General features: G+C 40.4%; 2 protein-coding genes across 2 annotated transcripts; one reads left to right on the forward strand and one right to left on the reverse strand.

The window, feature by feature from the left end:
• Positions 1–101: 101 nt before the first annotated feature.
• On the forward strand, positions 102–11,533 carry cnot3a (CCR4-NOT transcription complex, subunit 3a). Its single transcript, XM_039804760.1, is given in 18 exon segments — positions 102–284; positions 889–959; positions 1,124–1,191; positions 1,283–1,357; positions 1,462–1,551; positions 1,671–1,799; positions 2,003–2,107; positions 2,205–2,424; positions 2,531–2,664; positions 2,868–2,924; positions 3,202–4,123; positions 4,227–4,332; positions 4,425–4,566; positions 6,469–6,577; positions 7,197–7,395; positions 10,174–10,306; positions 10,422–10,547; positions 10,676–11,533. Coding segments are annotated over 17 exon segments (2,739 nt in total). The 5' UTR covers positions 102–284; positions 889–934; the 3' UTR covers positions 10,775–11,533.
• A 1,133-nt stretch (positions 11,534–12,666) lies between these two features.
• prpf31 (PRP31 pre-mRNA processing factor 31 homolog (yeast)) lies at positions 12,667–20,128 on the reverse strand. The gene is made up of 14 exons (XM_039804758.1): positions 19,971–20,128; positions 18,766–18,981; positions 18,609–18,669; positions 18,360–18,443; positions 18,152–18,249; positions 17,561–17,667; positions 16,207–16,376; positions 15,912–16,069; positions 15,728–15,817; positions 15,251–15,378; positions 14,921–14,993; positions 13,211–13,339; positions 13,012–13,110; positions 12,667–12,927 (listed from the first exon to the last, which is right to left on the reverse strand). Exons 2-14 carry the CDS (start codon positions 18,979–18,981, stop codon positions 12,814–12,816), a joined length of 1,527 nt encoding a protein of 508 aa, XP_039660692.1. The 5' UTR covers positions 19,971–20,128; the 3' UTR covers positions 12,667–12,813.
• Between the last annotated feature and the right edge of the window lie 152 nt (positions 20,129–20,280).

A 20,280-nucleotide genomic window follows, 5' to 3' on the forward strand; every position in this document is an offset into this window, starting at 1 on the left:
TGGTCTTGTGTCGACCACAGTTCATCAGACGGCTGAGCCAATGGTCGAACACCATTCCAGCGGATGTCTCTCAGTGACAGGCGTGAGCTCTGTCCAATCAGATCGCGTAGAGTCGATTTAGGGCGGGGCCTCAAGGCGGAGGTGGATTTTAGCTACCGTCCATCTTCAGCTACATTACAGTGAGCGAGCTTGTCGAAAAGAAAACACAATTTGGAAGTAAAGAAGACTTTCTGGAATTAGTTTTGGCTGTATTTGAAAAAGACAAACGAAAGCCCATACCCTAGGTAAATGTCGTAAACAACTATAAGTCTAGATGCTCGGGTTGACCCAGTTTCCCTTTTTCCTAAATTTGGCTAGCTAAGCTGCTAGCTAGCATTTTATGCATTAGCTAGCTAGCCAGACAGTTAGCCATATTAGCTAGCAGGTTAACGATTAGAATGGATTCTGATATACTGTGCCTTTCACAACGCAAACCCACCATATAAAAGCTATACTGGACCCCAACATAATGATGCATGAATATGACGTCCATCCATCAATATGCTCCGTGGTACTTGTTTTGAAACGGGCCAGTTAACCGAGCGAGGTGGACGAGCTAAGATGCTGGCTAATGTTAACGTTAGCTGGCTAGGTGGCTAATTGTAACTGACAACCATATCTGTCATATTGGTAACAGCAAGATCCGCTACGTTCATGAAAATATAACCATAGTTAGAAGTTCTGTTATAAAGTATCCTTAAATTCTGAAGAGATAACGTTATTTGTGCAGCTGAGTTAACTGGCCAGCTGGCTGGATGTAACGTCAACTCCACTCCGATGTAACGTTACGGATGCTCTGTTGAAGGGATTGTGTTTTGTTTGAATGGACGTTTGGTTTTCTTTACATAGCCAACTTTGTGACAGACGGAATGTGGACATTGTCGTAGTCAGAGCCATGGCTGACAAGAGAAAACTACAAGGTATGAATGTTGGTGAACTCATCAGTAATGTTGCAAAGGATCCATCACACTGTCCAGCCTGGCATCTTGCACAGAGACTTGGACAGACTTCATCTCGCAAAGTTTTTGGTGTTTCACAGATTGATGTTGTGAATGATGTTGGACCACATGTTGTATCTCCACAGGTGAGATCGATAGATGTTTGAAAAAAGTAGCTGAAGGTGTAGAACAGTTTGAAGACATCTGGCAAAAGGTAAGAGATCTTTGCATTCCACATTGATACTCTATTTCAAAACATTATGTTGCAAAACCTAAATTATCTAATCTAATGTGTCTACATTTAGCTCCATAATGCAGCCAATGCAAACCAGAAGGAAAAATATGAGGCTGACCTCAAGAAAGAGATTAAAAAACTACAGGTAAGATGAGTTAACTCACGTTGTCCCTTTATCTGCACTCTTGGTCAACAGTGCATGTATTGAAAAACTAATGCGTCTCAATGTTTTCACTGTCCTCTTTCCAGCGATTGAGAGATCAAATAAAAACATGGGTGGCCTCAAACGAAATCAAAGACAAAAGGCAGCTAGTCGAGAATCGCAAACTTATAGAGACGGTATTGTTCTCGATAATTGCCTATTTTTTTGTTTATTATTGTTTCTGTAAAGTAGCATTTAGACATTGACTCATCAAAACATTTGACTCTCAAGGCTTATATGAATTTTCTTTCCTTAGCAAATGGAGCGGTTCAAGGTGGTGGAACGTGAAACAAAAACAAAAGCCTACTCTAAAGAAGGCTTAGGGCTCGCTCAGAAAGTGGATCCAGCTCAGAGGGAAAAAGAGGAAACGGGACAGTGGCTAACAGTAATACATCCGCTATTATCTATACCTGTTGTACATTTTGGTTGCCTGAGTTTTTCTGGCTGAAGTTTTAAAAAGAAATGTTGATGTTGAGCTTGTCAACTAGGGTTTAATAAATAAGGCAGTTTGATAAAAATGCGTTTTAGGAAGAAGTTTTGATTCAATCCATTAACGCTCTTTTTTTCCGACCTCTTTCTCACCTGCAGAATACGATAGACACTCTAAATATGCAGGTGGATCAGTTTGAAAGTGAGGTGGAATCTCTAATCCAAAGTTGTTATTATGGGTAAGAAAAAGAAGGGAAAATTCCTGCAAATATTCAATATAGTGTTTTGCAATGTAATCTGGTAAAGGTTTGGCTAAAATGTTTGTCTTAAACCACATGCTTGTCTTCCGTCATTCATGTAGAAGCAAGATCGTATTGATGAGCTCAAGCGGTTGATTGAGAGGCATCGATTCCACATTCGCATGTTGGAGACCATTTTACGAATGCTAGATAATGACTCAATACCAGTGGATTCAATCCAGAAGATCAAGGATGATGTTGAATATTACATTGATTCCTCCCAAGACCCAGACTTTGAGGAGAACGAGTTCTTGTATGACGACTTAGACCTGGAAGACATCCGTGAGTAGAGCACCGTGGAGTGTTAGCATGATGCTTTTGTTCAGATATCAGGGGGATTATAAGGACAACATCTGATGCTTGTCTTTGTCCTGTCTTTCTTTTATAGCTGCAGCATTAGTTGCAACTTCTCCATCAGGTCAGGGCAATGTGGAGGATGAGATGTATCTCCACTCCAGCAGCACTCCCACTTCCACAACCTCTTCTTCACCCATTCCTCCATCCCCGGCCACTTGCACTGCTGTAAGTTCTTGCGTTTGTATTTATAAAACTTGGGTCAGTATGTGAAAGGGATGCTGTGTAGAAAAAGTACATTCTGACACAATTTTGTATGTATGCATTTTGTTAACCCTTCTACAAGTGTCACTGTGCTGTAATCCACTGCATAGTTTGCTGAATCAACATTTCAAAAGTGGATTGTCATATCAAGATATCTACTTCTATAGGAGAACTCGGAGGACGATAAGAAAAGGGGACGATCGACAGACAGTGAAGTTAGTCAGGTGAGAGGCTCTCATCTGTACTGTGCCAGTAGATAAACAGTTTAGTGCAGCGCTCTTCATCCTTGGTCCTGGAGAGGCACGGAGGCTGAAGGGTTCTCGTGCACTGACTCTGTGGGACCATGCTTGGAGACTTTTGACTTAGTTTGTCCCATCATCTGCATATATGGAAGTCCATAGTTCTCAGTAAACTTTGCTCCTCATACACTTTGTACAGCTGTAGTCACCTTCTGGACAGTTTTGTCTGAAATGCCTTTTTCTGGTGCTTTGCCATTTTCAGTCACCTGTGAAGAACGGCACCCCATCCTTGCTATCTTCCTTCTCCTCCTCCACCACCTCTGGGTCCTCCTCGTCCTCCTCACTTGTGTCCATGGCGAGTGTTGTCGGAGGCAGTCCCGCGGTTCCCTCAAGCAACAGTCTTATAGGGAGCTTCAGCAGTGCGGTGCAGCAACATCAGCATCAACCTGCACAACAGCAGCAACAACCTCAGCCACCAAACCAACCACAGCAGCAGCAGCCACCTCATACAAAACCCTCTGTCCCCTCAAACAACACCCCCAGCCCGCCAAGCAACCCTCTTCTCCCAGCCTCACCTGCCCCCTCTCTCCCCACGCCCAGCACACCCAGTTCATTAGCTCTCAACTCTCAGTCTCAGCTCACATCTGTGCCCACCCCGGCATCCAGTTTGGGACTCGGGCTGGGGCTGGGATTGAGCAAAATTGGCATGACGGGGACCAGCAGTGCCAACCAAATGTCTGGTCTGGGCCTGGGTGGCCACCCCTCTTCTTTAAACACATTGGCAGGGCTCATTTCGGGCTCCACACCTGCCCCTTACGCTCAGGCAGCAGCTTCAGGAGGCTTGGGTTTGAGCAGCACCACCCAGTCCAGCATTTCAGAGAACAGCACTTCCATCCCCACCTCTGGCTCCAGTGGAGTCACCACCAACGGAGCGGGGATAGGGCTCGGTTTGCTAGGTTCCAGCCCAGCCCACAACTCTTTGAGTGGGAGTATTTTGGGTCTGGTTCCTGGGCAAAATGTAGCCCCCGGTGCCTCTCAGATGTCACCAAGTTCTGTCAGCACTACCCCCGGAGTAGTTGGCATGATGGGAAGCAGTGGAGGGAATATCAGCGTGGTTGGAGCAGTAGGGGTTAATGCTCCTCCTGCTAGACCACCCAGTGGACTGAAGCAAAATGGAAGCACAAGTATGTTAACTTATTGTGCTTGGCCTTGTGTGACTCTGTTTAAGTCAAAGTTGTCTTCTCTTTATAAAGGATTGGTCCTAACTTGTCACTCACCTGCCCTCAGGTTACAGTGCTGTAGTGGCAGAGAGCTCCACAGAATCAGCTCTAAGCACACCGAGCCAGTCACAAAGCAGCCAACCCTCATCTCTCAGTTCTTCAACCAGTCAGCCGTGAGTTATTTGTTGGTCACTTGATCACTACTTATTCTTTACCTGATAGTTGTTAACTTGTCTCTCTGTTGTTCCCACTCTACTTGCTGCAGGATGGACAATGGTCCCAGTTTAATCAGCTCCATCACCCTGCCTCCCAGCTCTCCGTCCCCATCGTTCTCAGACAGCACACCCGGAGGAGGGAGTCTTCTCAACGGGCCCCACTCCTACACACAGGCCTCTGAGGCCCTCAAGGTAAAGGACCTTAGCAATGAGATAGAGCATTAAGGCCCAGACACACTAAAGAGACGGTCGGCCGTTGATCAAATTTGGGCTGACGATGAGCGCCCGTCACCCTAGTTTTCCAGGTCTGTCTCGCACCTTCGACCTTCGTCGACTTTTTTTCCGCTGTCGGTCAGAGGATTGACTCCGACGGGCTGTTCGGCTTAAGCAAATTAGTGCACGTCATGAAAAACGGAAGTAAGGAAAGCAAGCAAACAAATAAAGTCAAGAGGGCACACACAGAACGTACTATTAATTTTTCATCTTCATTTCATCAATCCAATACACAAAAGGGCTGTCAAAACTGGCCAAAAAGACGTTTGAATGTTCCTTCTAAAAAAACACACAGGTTTGAACTATTCGAATATCTATTTTTGCAAAAAAATTTCCATAACAGGGCAAACATAACGAGATACATAACTACTTGTGTAGGTACATTTCTTTTAACATAAACATGTCTTTTAAAAGATATACATACCTAAACATTACAATATAAAATACTGTCCTATACCATAAAAAATAATGTAAAGACTGTCTAAACTAAATTATTATAATAATTTTCTTTTGGCCAAAACAGAGGGGATGTGATGCCACGCCACGATCGGCCTTCATCTCCAGTAGCTCTTTGCCCTAGTGTGCCAGCACCATAAGTCTTTGTCAGAGTCACATTCTGGTCTAATTGAGTAGCCAGACTTTGAGGTGTAAACCAGAGAGATTATTATTATCAGGTGTATCTATAGCCTTATTAGCTGACTGCATGGAGAAATTTGGCAGACAAGACAAACAAGCTGTTTGAGATTGTGAGATTAATGTCAGTCTGTGGACAAAAAGCGTTCTGCAGTAATTATTATAGAGTATCTGCCCTTCAATTGCAAAAAGTGAGATTTCTCATCACCCGGTCAGTGCTTGAAGAGTGAAAATTACACCATTCAACATCCCTTACTGTAATTTGCATAAATGCTTAAGATCTAAGGTTACACTTTACTTGAAGGTATCTACATAAGAGTGACATGACACTGTCATGAACGTGTCATAAACATTCTAAACAAGTCATAAACGTTTATGACATAACGCTTCTTTTAGTAATGTCATTTCATTCGGTTTTTGTCCTAACAAGTTAGGGTTAGGTTTCGGGTTCATGTGTTCATGACAGTGTCATGTCACTCTTATGTAGATACCTTCAAGCAAAGTGTTACCAGATCTAATAATGATCCATGCAACTGGATTATTTTCAAATTACTAAATGATTTTGCTGGCATTGGTAGTTTTCGTTAGGTACTTTTGTTTGATACATTACTGGATACATTGATGTGCTCTGCTGTAAATAGCGTTATTAAAATACCCATGGCTGCCCACAAACCTCTGTCCTGGGCCACATTTATACCAAACACAGAAGCCCACACTTACCCAGTGGTACGGATAGAAATCATGTCATGCCTAGACATATTTGGACTTATGCCCAATTCTCTTCACTGCAAACACCATGAAGAAGGCAGTGTTGGACAATGTATCAGTGTAGAATGTATTATATTGTTGTTAGCTGTGCCAGAAAACATTATTAGTATTTATTGAGATTGGTTGATGAATTTTGAATACATTGCTCATTGTATCCAAAACATATCATTGATAATAACTGTTGCTGGCTGTGGGTACATCATTTTAGGCAGGAGTTGATGTTTCGGGGGGGGGGGGCATCTCTTGACTGTTGTAAGTCAATGTAGCAGCTGTAATAGTAGTTGGATTTCATCATTTATTTTCTGCATTTCCCTTCCACTCTTAAATGCCCATACTGGCATTTTCCTCTCTCTTCACAACTTAATTTGACTAAATCAACCAGCCTGTTCTCATGTTGTCTCCGTCTCGTTCACACCCCAGGCCCCTGAGCCTCTCAGTTCTCTGAAGGCGATGGCTGAAAGAGCAGCGCTGGGATCAGGCCTGGACGGAGAGATTCCCAACCTGCACCTAACAGACAGAGGTCGGAACGGTCAGGCATTTTCTTTCTACGCGGTGAACCTTCTGTCACTCGTACACTGACTAATAACTGAAGTGGAGGTGACTTACAATGATATTTCATTTGGTATAAATAGGTGATGTTTGTGAACAGCTGCTGTATTAGATGCAGTAGGGTAAAAAGTCAAAATGACCATAAAGTATTGAAACAATTAATCAGTTGGCCAACTGATTCCAAGTATCCAATTATCAATTAAATATTTGTTAGTTAAGAACTAAGTTAAACACTAAACATTAACTGGTTACTACCTAATACAGTTGCTGCTTCTCTCAATGTCATATCATTGTGATTTGTTCGTGTTAGCCAGACTAATGTACTTAAGACTTTTTTACTTTTTCAGTCAATTGAGCAAAATGTCAAAAGTGTAGTGTATAATGAAAATAATTATTAGTTGCAGCCGTACACTCAGACAAAGCATGTGACAAATATTTACTCGTAAACAGAAATGTGCTCCAGAAAGAAGTCAAAGTTTATGAAAGAGATTTCCCATAAAAGGCACGAGAGGCGGGGTGGTTCTTGAACATAAGAGAATAGTCTGTACGGTATAATTTAGGTCATCGACTGAATCTTTCACTTTTTCTTTGTCCTGCAGATATCTTCTCTGGTTCATCTGCAGCGCCCGGCACTCCAGCCGCCCCCCAGCCGTCCGTGTCGGAAGTCAGCATCCCCCCCTCGCTCGGGGTCTGTCCACTTGGCCCCACCCCTCTCCCCAAAGACCAGCTCTACCAGCAGGCCATGCAGGAATCCGCATGGACACACATGCCACACCCCTCCGACTCTGAGAGGATTAGGTGAGGACACCGCATTTGTTTTACAACCAGTGATGATGCATCTCTCATACTCTATAACTTGGGTAATGCATTACTGTACATCATGGCTCCTGAACAACTATAAGTATGTATTAAAGGATGAGTCTGGTGGTATTCTATATATCTTTCTAAGACCAAAAACAACAACGAATTGATCCTACTAACAAACTAAGTATTGCCTGTTAAGGCATGGATACCCGACCCGAGCCTGACGGCTTCCGACAGTACCTGACGGGCCGGGTTTGGACAGATATTTAGAAATGATGGTCGGGTTCGGGTCGGGCTCGGTCACATCAGCACGATAAGGCATTTGTTGTAAAATTGTGCTGCGGATCCTTTAAGAGAACTGTGTGTGTGTGTGTGTGTGTGTGTGTGTGTGTGTGTGTGTGTGTGTGTGTGTGTGTGTGTGTGTGTGTGTGTGTGTGTGTGTGTGTGTGTGTGTGTGTGTGTGTGTGTGTGTGTGTGTGTGTGTGTGTGTGTGTGTGTGTGTGTGTGTGTATAAAGTGGGCAGAAGAGAGATAAAGAAAGAGGAAGCAGACGTGTTGTATGCGACTGGAGCAGAGTTGGTGGAATAAGTTTAAGTTTTGTACGCAGTGTGTGCGGTGTCCGAAATAAACCCCAGACTGGAAGCCAAGTTCATTCATTTGCTCACCAGAAACAGGATTTTAACCCCGACATTATTCATTTTATAACGTCGGCCCTGGAGGTAACGAGTCTCCCTTGGTTTTCTGATCACGGTTGGAAGCGAAGCAAGCAGGAAAGGTTAACCCATTTTAACAGCTTATTAACGTGCACTTGTTGCTCCATGTGTGCTCATCTGTTGACATTTCCGAATGCCTTCCTACAGTTGCTTAATAAAAGCGGGCTTTCCACACAAAAACGTAGCCTACATGTGTCATTAGTATGAGAAAACAAATGAGATTTTAACTGTGTCGGGCTTGGACACAAATTTCTTAATGCCTGTCGGGCTCGGGCCGGGTTCGGTCACGGCTCTGTCTGACGCGGGCCGGGCTCGGACAGAAAAATTCGGCCCGATCCGGACTCTATTTCCTGTGTAGCTCAAGCTTGGTGTAGCTTCTTTCTCTGTGCCATGGAGGCAAGGAGGGGCAGAGCGAATCAATACGATTTTACCCATTTAAAAAAAAAAAAATAAAATAAAATAAAAATTGAAAAACAATATTAGGTGATCAATGTTTATATTGTGACTGGCCAACACAAATCTACAATGTATGGGAAACACTGCGTTTTTTATGGCACTATACTATGACTATTTTCCACTTTTTACAACATTCTATGCTATGACTTTTTTATGACATACTATACAATGACTTTTTAGAACATTGTTTATGACTTACTATACAGTGACTTTTTATGAAATTTTTTACGACATACTATACCAGTGTTTCCCATACATAGGTTCTACTTGGGCACCCCGACATTCTATCCTGAGTTTTTTTGACATACTATACTATGACTTTTTTCCACTTTTTACGACATTCTATGCTATGGCTTTCTATGACTTTTTTATGACGTGCTATACTATGACTTTTTAGAACATTGTTTATGAAATACTATACTATGACTTTTAAGTGACTTTTTTGTGACATACTATACTATGACTTTTTCCGACATACTATCGTATGACTTTTTTTCGGCATTCTATGCTATTACTTTCTATGACTTTTTATGACATATTATACTATGACTTTTTAAGGTCCCATGGCATGAAAATTTAACTTTGAGGATTTTTAACATTAATATGTGTTCTCCCAGCCTGCCTATGGTCCCCCAGTTGCTAGAAATGGCGATAGGTGTAAACCGAGCCCTGGGTATCCTGCTCTGCCTTTGAGAAAATGAAAGCTCAGATGGGCCGATCTGGAATCTTCTCCTTATGAGGTCATAAGGAGCAAGGTTACCTCCCCTTTCTCTGCTTTGCCCCTCCCAGAGAATTTGGCCCACCCATGAGAGAGAGAGAGACAGCATGGCTTTCAAACGAGCAAAGTGGCAGTCGGTCAAGGCCACACCCCCACCCTCCACCTTGCCCCCCCTCTCTCCTCCTCAATAGCAACTGTTAAAGAGAATAATACTGAAACACAGAGATTTGGTTAAAGTGAGATATTGCAAAGGTTTTAATGTAATTAATTCACAGAGAAGGTACATAAGAAGAAAAAAGGTGTATGATTAACAACTGGCATGTGTGATTTGCATCTGTAACCCATTATGTCAGTGACTGATCATCCTGGCTGATTGGGCTCTCGGCATCACCTTCGCCATCCTAAAAAGAGTAACACTACAGACACAGAAATGGCACATACTATGGAAAGCTCATTGTGGGACTGGCTCTAGTGGCTGTAATTCTGCACCAAGGCTGAATTTCGGGAAAGAGACTTCAGATACAGAGGACCACTAAGGTCTATATAAAAGCATCCAAAGAGCACCATGTCATGGGACCTTTTAGAACATTGTTTATGACATACTATACTATGACATTTAAGTGACTTTTATGACATACTATACACATTACTTTTTTCGACATTCTATGCTATGACTTTTAAGACATACTATAACTTTTTTCGACATACTGTACTATGACCTTTTTTCTACATATGGAATGAAAGGTCAGATGCATGCATGGTTGTGGTTGGTTGGGATCGTGGGGGCTGGTATTCTTCAAAAGTGTACCCCTTGAGGTATTTCTGGGGAGCCTTGGTCACTTGTTTTTCCTATGGATTTCAGACTGTCTTTGTGTCTGTCCTAAAGGCAATACCTGATGAGGAATCCATGTCCCACATTGCCATTCCATCATCAGATACCGCCGCACCACTCGGACTCCATAGAGTTTTACCAGAGACTGTCCACAGAAACTCTCTTTTTCATCTTCTACTACCTAGAGGTAAAATACTCAACCACCAACTTATGTGTGTTGACAACCTTTCTGTTCATCTCCCAATGATGTATTACAGGCTTGCTGTAAGCTTGATGGTGTATTTGACCTCCCCCTCTCTCAGGGCACCAAGGCTCAGTATCTGTCTGCCAAGGCTCTGAAGAAACAATCTTGGAGGTTTCACACCAAGTACATGATGTGGTTCCAGAGACACGAGGAGCCCAAGACTATCACTGATGAGTTTGAACAGGTGCAGACTCCCCACAGTTCACATTTTCTCTTGAAGTTAGAAAGTAGTATGGGGACCAATTGATTGTGGTTTGTTGTTGTGGTGTCAGTTTTTGAATGATTGCTCTTTCCGCTCTGCTGTTTCTCCAGGGCACTTACATTTACTTTGACTATGAGAAATGGGGCCAGAGGAAGAAGGAGGGGTTCACCTTTGAGTACAGGTACCTTGAAGACAGAGATCTGCAGTGACGGACACAGGGAATTGAAAGGACAGAGAGAGACAAAACGTGCTGCTGTTGACATTCCGAGACTGAACTTCAAACTGTGGATAGAGATTGTGATGTGTAGTAGAAACACTCTCCTAAAATGGAGACTGGTGTCTGTATAGGCTGCATCTCAACGTGAAGTCCCTCGCTCCTCCTGTAGCTTTTTGCTTTTGACAAAAAATGCCCTGTGGGCCTGATCAAATGCATCACGCTGCACGGGCTGAGGGGGTTCTCACTAGAGATCTGCGTTTGTGCCTGTCTGTGTGCACACTCAGTATGTGGCATTAGGAAAGCCTACCCCATGCATGTTTCTCATGTTTTGTTTTCTTTTTCTGTTTCAACATGATTCTCTGTACCACCTACCCAACATGAGCCTGGAAGCCTTTGACTTGACACAAAACAAACCTTGGATTTGATTGTTAAGTAAACTGCCCATCTTGTATTTACTGTAATTTGGTGGTTTAGAATGGGGAGGTACAGTGGACATTTAGTCATGGTGTGTAGGACTGGCTTCTTTTAAGAACCTACTATGCCTGTTGAATATGGTCACTATTAGAAATAGTGAGCGGTTATCAATAGTTTTATTGATATTGTCTTGGTCGAGTAAAACGCTGATTGAGAGTGACCACAGGGCCTCTCCCTGTGACAGGGAAAGAGTCCTAATTGGACATGGATTAAATTGCTATGCAATTGAACTGGTCTCCGACTCCCTCTCTTTACAAATAAAATGTTTTTAAGTTAACCTGTCAAAGAAAATGCATTATTATGGCGCATTCATGTTTGTGACAAATTAATAAACTTGTAAAATAAATCTTTTAAAAAAAAAAATATAGGGTTTGAGACATGTATCTACTTCTAATGTATGATTTGTACACCATTGAGGAATTCTCATAATCCTTAATGCCAAAGGGCACGGTAAGCTTAGTGAATGTACCCGTACCCAAATCACCTCACAATACACAAATAGATATTAAATCTGTGTTTGATTTGAGTCAACTTTCCACCTTAAGTTAACATTTTATTCTATTGCTGTCACTTCATCCTTAAATCCAGTGTTCATTTTACCACCTGATAATTTAAGTGAAAACCTATACCGTGAAAGTGCACTGAAACTGTTTACATGTAGAGTGAAAACACAGAAAAAGGAAAATTCTGGTGGTAGATTTCACTTGTGGGTCGAATAAGGAAATGTCTCCTCTGCCGTGGTTGTTCATGTGCTCCACTGAAGAACAATAACATTTAATCTCTGACAGATCCCACCTTTTCTTGGCAGTTTGAATGGGGAGTGTTAAAACTGAATCAGATTTTTTTCCATTTAAGCAACCATGAAAACTTAAGATCTGTACTGCAGTTAAAATTCTATGTTGTGTGTGATTAGTTTTCAGACTTTTTGGGGGAGGGGGGTTGGATTGAGGATGTGAAAAAAAAAAGGAAAATACAGCAAAGTTATGAGAGATTTGCCTTTTATAGATTCTATTTTTGGGGCTTTTAAGGTTTTCAGAAAGTGATGGTCAGTAAAGAAATTGCTAAAATGTGAATTTCAAGACGTATTTACAATTTTTCTCATCACAGTTCTGCATGGGAGATGTCATAAAATGGGGTTATAAACAGGATTGTAAAATTTCAATAAATACTTTAAATTACAAGTCAGTGTGTGGTGTAAAGTCCTGTCATTCCTAAATGGAATAGGGATTCATTTATTTTCCACTCATTTTAGGCTGGATTTGTTCTGGTAAATTTATAGTTTAGAGTGGATTTGCCAAGTATCAAGACAAACTTAGAGCTAATGGGTTAAGATTTGATATATGCATTTACTAAGAGCATCATTTAAATGGCTATGTTTTCCTTCTCTAAAAAGGAAGACAGGACGCTTTGTGAAATCCTTACACGTTTTATTAAAATCAAAGTAAAAACAAAATACAGGACAAAGCACAATGTCAAACGAATTTGAAAATATACTATCACTTTACAGTGTTGAGTGCAACTATCCGTGTGTGGGATGCTGGTGTGTGATGTGCGTATTCACATCTTAGCTTCCTTCTTGACTTTGAGGAACTCCGCCATGTTCGAGAAGTATTTCTGGTTGGCTTCAGCCACCTTCTTCTCTGCAGCCTGAGGGTTCACAATCTCCAGCCCCTGCAGATGAGAGTACAATGGTTAGTTAACTAATACAAACCTGCATAGTGTGTATTCAATAAAAAGAGGGTGATGACATTTTACCTGAAGGGGAGTGAACGCTACACTGGAGCTGGTTCCTGAGGAGCGGTCTCTGACTGTGGACTTTCCTCCGTAGGTCATGCTCTGCTTCTGCAAAGTTCTCTGTTGTGTGCAACAACAACAACAATCTGAGACTTCATGGACTGAAAACCAAAAATAAATTACTCAATAGTGGAGTGAAAATTGCCATAAATGAGTTCACCTGGAGAGATTTGGAGATTCTGGCTTTGGTGGCCTCGTTGACCTGAGCCTGCCTGACGCGCCCGCTGCCGCTCTTCCCCAGCTGACCAAGACTGAAGCCCAGATCCTCCTGATAAGCATCGTCTTCAATCTGTAACACCACATCACAAATTAAGCTGGTCTCCCTGCTTATGATTCTCCCAAAGAAATAGTATAGTAGGTCATAAAAAAGTAAAAATTATGATATAGTATTCTATAAATATTTCATGGAAAAGTATAGTAGTAGATCGAAAAAAGTCATAGTATGTGTAAAAAAAAAAAAAAAAAGTCAGTATGTCGAAAAAAGTCAAAATGTCATAGTATGTCGAAAAAAGTCAAAAACATCTTAGTATAGGGTCATAAAAATGTCATAAAAAAGTCAGCATTGTATGTCATAAAAAAGTCATAGTATGCCAAAATAAAGTCGAAAAATGTAATGAAAAAGTCAGTATAGTATGTCGAAAAAAAAAGTATAGCATGTAGCAAAAAGTCGAAAAAAGTTATAGTAGGTCATAAAAATGTCAAAAAAGTAATGTTGTAAAAATGTCATAAAAAGTCATAGTATGTCAAAAAAAAGTCATAGTATAGTATGTAGAAAAAAAGTCAAGTCAGTATGTTGAAATAAAGTACAGTCATATTACAGTATGTCAAAAAAAAAGTCAGTATGACAGAAAAAAAAAAGTCATAGTATAGTAGGTTGTAAAAATGTCATAAAAAGTCATAGTAGGTCGAAAAAAGTCATAGCATAGTATGTCGAAATAAAGTCACAGTAGGTCAAAAAAAGTCAGTATAATATGTCAAAAAGTCTAAATAAGTGATGGCATGGGACTAAAATGTATGTTGTAAAAATGTCATGAAAACGTCATATTACAGTATGTCAAAATAAAGACATAGTATGTCGAAAAGTCAGTATAGTATGTCGAAAAAAAGTCATACTAGGTTGAAAAAATATATAGTATAGTAAGTCAAAATAAAGTCCTAGTATGTCGAAAAAATGTCTAAATAAGTCCTAGTATGTGACTAAAATGTATGTAGTAGGTCATGAAAAATTCGGTATAGTATGTCAAAAAAAAGGTTGTAGTATAGTATGTCAAAAAAGTCTAAATAAGTCATAGTATGTGAATAAAATATATGTCGAAATAAAGTCACATGTCGAAAAAGTCAGTATAGTAGGTCAAAATAAAAAAAAAAAAAAGTCTAAATAAGTCATAGTATGTGACTAAAACGTAGGTCGTAAAAATGTCATGAAAAAGTCATATTACAGTATGTCAAAAAAAAAAAAAATCATAGTATGTCGAAAAAAAAAGTCAGAGTATAGCAGGTCAGAAAAATGTCAAAATAAGTGATCGGATAGTATGTGGAAAAAAGTAAAAAAATAAAAATCTTAATATAGTGTCGTAAAAATGTCATGAAAAAGTGTTAGTATGTTGTGCAATAGTCAAAGTATAGTATGTCGGAAAAAAAAAAAATCTTAGTATGTCACAAAATTGTCATAGTATGTTGTAGAAAAGATGGGGGAAGAAAAAATAAATAAATCATAATATAGCATTACATCTAAAAATGTCATAGTATAGCAGGTCGTAAAAGTTATTAAAAAAACATGAAAGACAGATTAAATGGAAGTAAAAAGGGACAGGGAGCATAGTTAAAGAGATGAGAGAAAGAGGCCGCCTGATAGACCATATCTACTTACCTCTGCGAAGGTCATCCTGTTAGCATGTTTCCTGATCTCCGTCAGTCCCAGACGCTCCTTCATCTTTCGATACCTTCATAAAGATAAGAGCATTGGAGAAGGTACACACACAAAGATAAGAGCATTGGAGAAGGTACACACACAAAGATAAGAGCATTGGAGAACACACACACGGTACACACACACACACGCATGCTAACACACAGCTTCTTGCTGCTCTGTCGTGTGCTTTGTTTTGCTGTTCTGAAGTTGCAGAATGTTTTATTTGAATACTGCAAGTATCTCCATATTGCACTTTTCTTTTCTTTAAACGTGTGGCCTGTAGAGTACCTCCTTCCTCCTCTCTTCTTCCTCTGTCCATCCAGTGGGGCTGGCAGCGGTTTGACCTGCTTCACTGGCGGAGGTTCCTGCCACTTATCAAACTTCCTTTCTATTTCTTCTTTTAGATCGTAGCCAACCTGCAAATAAAACACAAAAAGGTTAACAGAGGAGTTACAAATTAACTAGATGTTTTCTTTAATATTGCTGCATGCAAAAAATAAAATGTTGAAATGTTTGTAAAACTTTTTTTTAAATACTGAAAGTGTAGCGCTGTCATTTTAACTATATAGCAATGGTTGAGGCTGTAACTTCATACGTTGCGTTCGACTACATTGTATTGTCAAGTGGTCCTCCATATAAGAAAATGTAGACGTCAAGAAAATATTGGAATTTAGCCCTTTTGTAACCAGGTTTTTTTTGTTGCACCACCCAGTTCATGATCTTAAATTCTGCATTCATGTGTATGTGCTCCATATGAACAGTCACCTTGCCGGCTGAACTCTCATGGAAACTGTCCACTCGGGAAGCCAGAGTGCACTTTGCAGACACAAGACGAGCTGCCTTCCTCCTGAGGTCCTAAAGACACAACATGGAAGACAAGTGTTAGCTACAAGGTCCCCTTGCTGAGTTAAATGCACTGCAATAGGTTTATGTTGATATATTTACTGACAGGTGGCAGTGACTGCACAACATCACAGTGGTAGATGTAGCCGGTGTGGGGCAGCAGGGAGGTACTGCTGAAGCCGGACAGGGTTCTTCTCTGAGCTCCCAGCAGCATCAGATTACAGGCGGGCATCTTGGAGAGGTTAGTGAGGCCGCCAGCGATACCTGCAGCCAGAGGGGCGGAGAGAGAAACAAAGAGTGAACAATTTATTTGGGATGGATGGCAAATACAATATAATATATTGTAATGTCAATGAATCTTAACGATTTAAATCTTAAACTAATCTTTTTGCATCTCTCACCCATGATCTTGGCTGCGGTTGACGCTCCAACAATGATGGACAGATTTGGGGCAATGAATGACATTCGGGACTCTACATATTCATATATCCTGTGTTTAGACTGGTTCAGCTCCAGAGCCATGTCACATGACTCCTCCAGTTGCTTCAGTTCATCCTCACTTAGCAGTGTCCTAAAACCATGAAAATACACAAATTCAAATTAAAAAAAAGGTCCAATCAACTCTCTCGCGCCACGCAGTTCGAAGTACGTATTACAGCTACGTAGGCCTGCACGATTTTTTTAAGCTTAGAATTGATATCACGAGTCTCTGCCAAAAAAAAAAATCTCACAAAGTGTAATGTTTATTGCACAAATTAACCATGACAAAACAAAACAAATTGGCACCTATAGCACATTACCACAAGCCTGTAAACATAGAGGCTTCAATAAATAAAGAAAATAAAGTACATACTGGCCAGTTAAGTACAGTAGGCTACCAAAAATAGTGACCTAACATATTGGAACTAAATATGGCCCTGATACCGGCTCTATCTGAACTCCTTGAACATGTCTTTACATAATTAAAACATGTCACTCAACATGCTGCAGCTACAGCTTCAGTCTCTAGAGAAATGGAGTTTGTCAATTGCCATCAAGTATCAAAAACAGAATGATTTCTTAGCACACTAACTGCTTGCCTTTCATGTCTTCAGCTGTCCTATCAAAATAAATAAATGTAAAAAAATTAATAAGAATCTCTAAAAGGTCATTAAAAAAATGAAATCACGAACAAGGGTGAATCGAGATCGCGATTTTATAACTATTAATCATGCAGGCCTACAGCTACGGTAGACTTCACGCTCCAAAAAGCCAGTCTCTTGCTCTTTTCAATATCTTTTTTTTTCTCCTTTTTCTGGGTGAAGAAGAAGACTCCTGTTCCTGAAATTTTGATTTTGAATACGTGTGGTCCTCCATGTTTCCTTCTTCAAACTTGCCGGGGCCGGGAAGCTACAATACCCATTAGCAGCACCTGTGAGTTTATCATGTGACAGCGAAAACGTGAAAGGCGGAGCAGTATGTCCTGTATGTGCCTTACCGGCTAACGTATTTCAAGATGGCGCATGAATATGGAGCGTCTACTCCAGTTCATGCAAATGTAAAATTTCAAGCCAAAAAGAAATACTTGGAATTGATGGTGGTGGTAAAAATTCATGAAAAAAGGACAAGTTTGTGAACGGGCAACACAGATTTTGATAATGAACAACTAAACACGTTACACACTGGACCTTTAATGATAAGCATTTTAACTGTGACTGTCCTATGGACAGGATTGGTCAAACCGTTAAAACCACAGATGTCTGTCGACTGACTCACCCCTGTGTGGTCGAGGCTGTGACACTGACAACCATAATAGTGGCATTGGTGAGGATTTGCTGCAGAGTTTCATTAGTCTTGCACTTCTCTAGATTGTTTCCCAATTCCTGAGAAGGGGAAACAAATGGAGAATAGAGGATGCTTAAAACGTGACAAAATAATGCCTTTAGGTTTTCTTAAAAAAAATATGATCATTTCCAAGGGTGTAGCAATTCTGAGGTTTCATTTTTTTTAAATAACTATTACTTACAGCATTAACCCATTAAGTCAGTCAGTGTAATTTCTACAACTCTTTAGTTTTGTTAAAATCAGACTTCTTTCCCATGACATAAGTGGTTATAATTTGGGAGTCCCAGACTTATTAACTTTTGTGTATATAACTCATGAAAATATAAACCATTGCAAACAATCTGGAATTCATTATTGGCCTTCTGCAGATGTGTAACCATACATTCATCGATAACTAAAAATTGTCTTCTGTCCAACAAAAAATACAAATAATCAATAGTGCAGCAAAATCAACTCTGGGCACCTTACTCTCATTCTGAAATGGGTTCTTTGTATAGAAGAAGAGTAAACATTTCATCTCACCTTGACTGTGCGGACATAATCTAGAGAATCTGGCACCAGAGACTCGAGCTCTGGGAACCTCTTGGAGTACTTGTCCCGAGTAAACTTGTGAATGATATCTGAAACCCAGGCAGGAAAAACAACTTTGTTATACCGAGCAGAACAACATTAAACCCTTTACATTTTGAGTTTTTCCCCCCCCCCAACCAAGCAGGAACAGCCAACTCACTGAGCTCATTGTCGATCTCAACTGTGAGGTTATTGGCTGCAACGATCAATCTGTATTCTGGGTCAGACTCAACTGGCCCCGAGACTAAAAGGAAACAAAACCCAACATGATCACACCAATTCTATTCAGATTCTTGGTTAAAAATTCCACTGAAATGAAATGCTGTGAGGAACTTTTTAAACATAAACCATACGGTACGATACGTAACATGCATACAAACAAACAAACAAACAAACGGGTCACACTCACCCTCTGAGTTCCTGCGCTGCTTTCCACTATACTTTGAAATTTTCTCCATAATCTCAGAAAACTGTAGAAAAAAAATTAAGATTATGTTAGAATGACCAGAACAGATGCATTACTACTAATATCCGTTTGTATAACATGCTTATATGATACAACTCACCTGTTTGCTATTGCGGAGCTTGGCGATGGACGCAACACTCTCAGCTTTACTGTAGTCCACCTCCATCTCCTCTTGGATGTCTTCCAGCCCTCCCTCTGTCCTTCCCTGTGTTGCTTCTCCATCACTATCCCCCTCCTCTTCCTCTGGATACAACCCGTCCTCCCCCTCATCTCCGGCCTCCTCCAAATCTGCCAGGAGCTCGTCCGCCAGAGACATCTGCAATCAGCAGCAGAGGGTTTAAGGACATTGGAGGTAACTGGCTTGATAAACTAAGGCTACTCCGATCAGTTTCCAAAATGAATCCCAAGAACCACCAGGGGTCTTGAGTGTTACCGATTGTACCACAGTTTAATCAGTTATACAGTTATCGCTGATTGAAATGAACATTTTACTATCCACATTACTGATCTGTTGTAGGATAAATTAAATACCATATTTCTTAAAAGAAGCAAAGCAGATTCTTAAATACATCTGAGGAATAACTAGACTTTTAGAGAGACAAAATATGATTAAAGATTTTGTTCCTGACCGCTCTAACTTCTGCTTTATACTTGTAAAATAGTGGATACTTCTTCAGGCCCCTAATGAATCAATCTCAAAAGCGACTTTGTTAAAGTAATTTTCATTTTGTACTGCTCACAACTAAGGCCATAACCTCACAAGTACACATTGATTAGTTTTAAATTGGTCACAAGCCAGAACTATTGGGAATCACTGTTTGACTGGGAGTTTCTTCACAACTGCTAGTTTTCTGGGGTTTTTTCATTATAATTTGGACGATTCATAAAACAAGCAATTCAAGACACCGCTTTGCGCTATTTATGAACAGGCAAATACGAATAAATAATGCGAATAATGTTAGTTATAGCCTAAGACAAAATCCTCAAAGGGGATTCACCAAAACATGTGGGAGTTGTTTTTAAAAGTAGCTGGAGTTAGCTAACACTCATGATTTTTCGGGTACCACGGCTCTGATCAGACTCTCAAACATCATCATAAATATAACAGGATAAATAATGAGGCAAACGAAAACTGAATATGTAACGTTAGCTATTTGAGAAATACGTTTGTACACACTGTGACTCAAATTCAGCGGTTGGACCGTGAATGTAGCGTAGGGTTCAGCTAGCTAGCTAGCGTTAGCAAACGTTTGCTAGACGCAGCCCATCACGTTACTAAACGCTTAATAAATATAGCAAACTTACCTCTAACCTTCAAAATGTGGTAGACTAATGAAAGAAAACAAATATGCCTTATAAAGGCTTCAACACAAGTACGTCTTAGATAAACGATACGATGTTTTCCTCGTCAGCCTGTGGTGGACTGTTAAATTGTTTGACGCAGACTAAATACGTAGCAACCTTCGAACTGATTTCTGGGAAATGAAGTCAATGCGCTGCACAAAGATGTATTCTATGATTCTATTCTAGGAGATACATGGGTGTTCTTGGTTATTAATACAGCGCTTTACGATTACAAAACAAAACGATTTATTGTCATGAAACAGTTCAATAA

The sequence above is a fragment of the Perca fluviatilis genome, chromosome 7, assembly GCF_010015445.1.
Source record: "Perca fluviatilis chromosome 7, GENO_Pfluv_1.0, whole genome shotgun sequence".
In the NCBI taxonomy this organism is placed as follows: domain Eukaryota; kingdom Metazoa; phylum Chordata; class Actinopteri; order Perciformes; family Percidae; genus Perca; species Perca fluviatilis.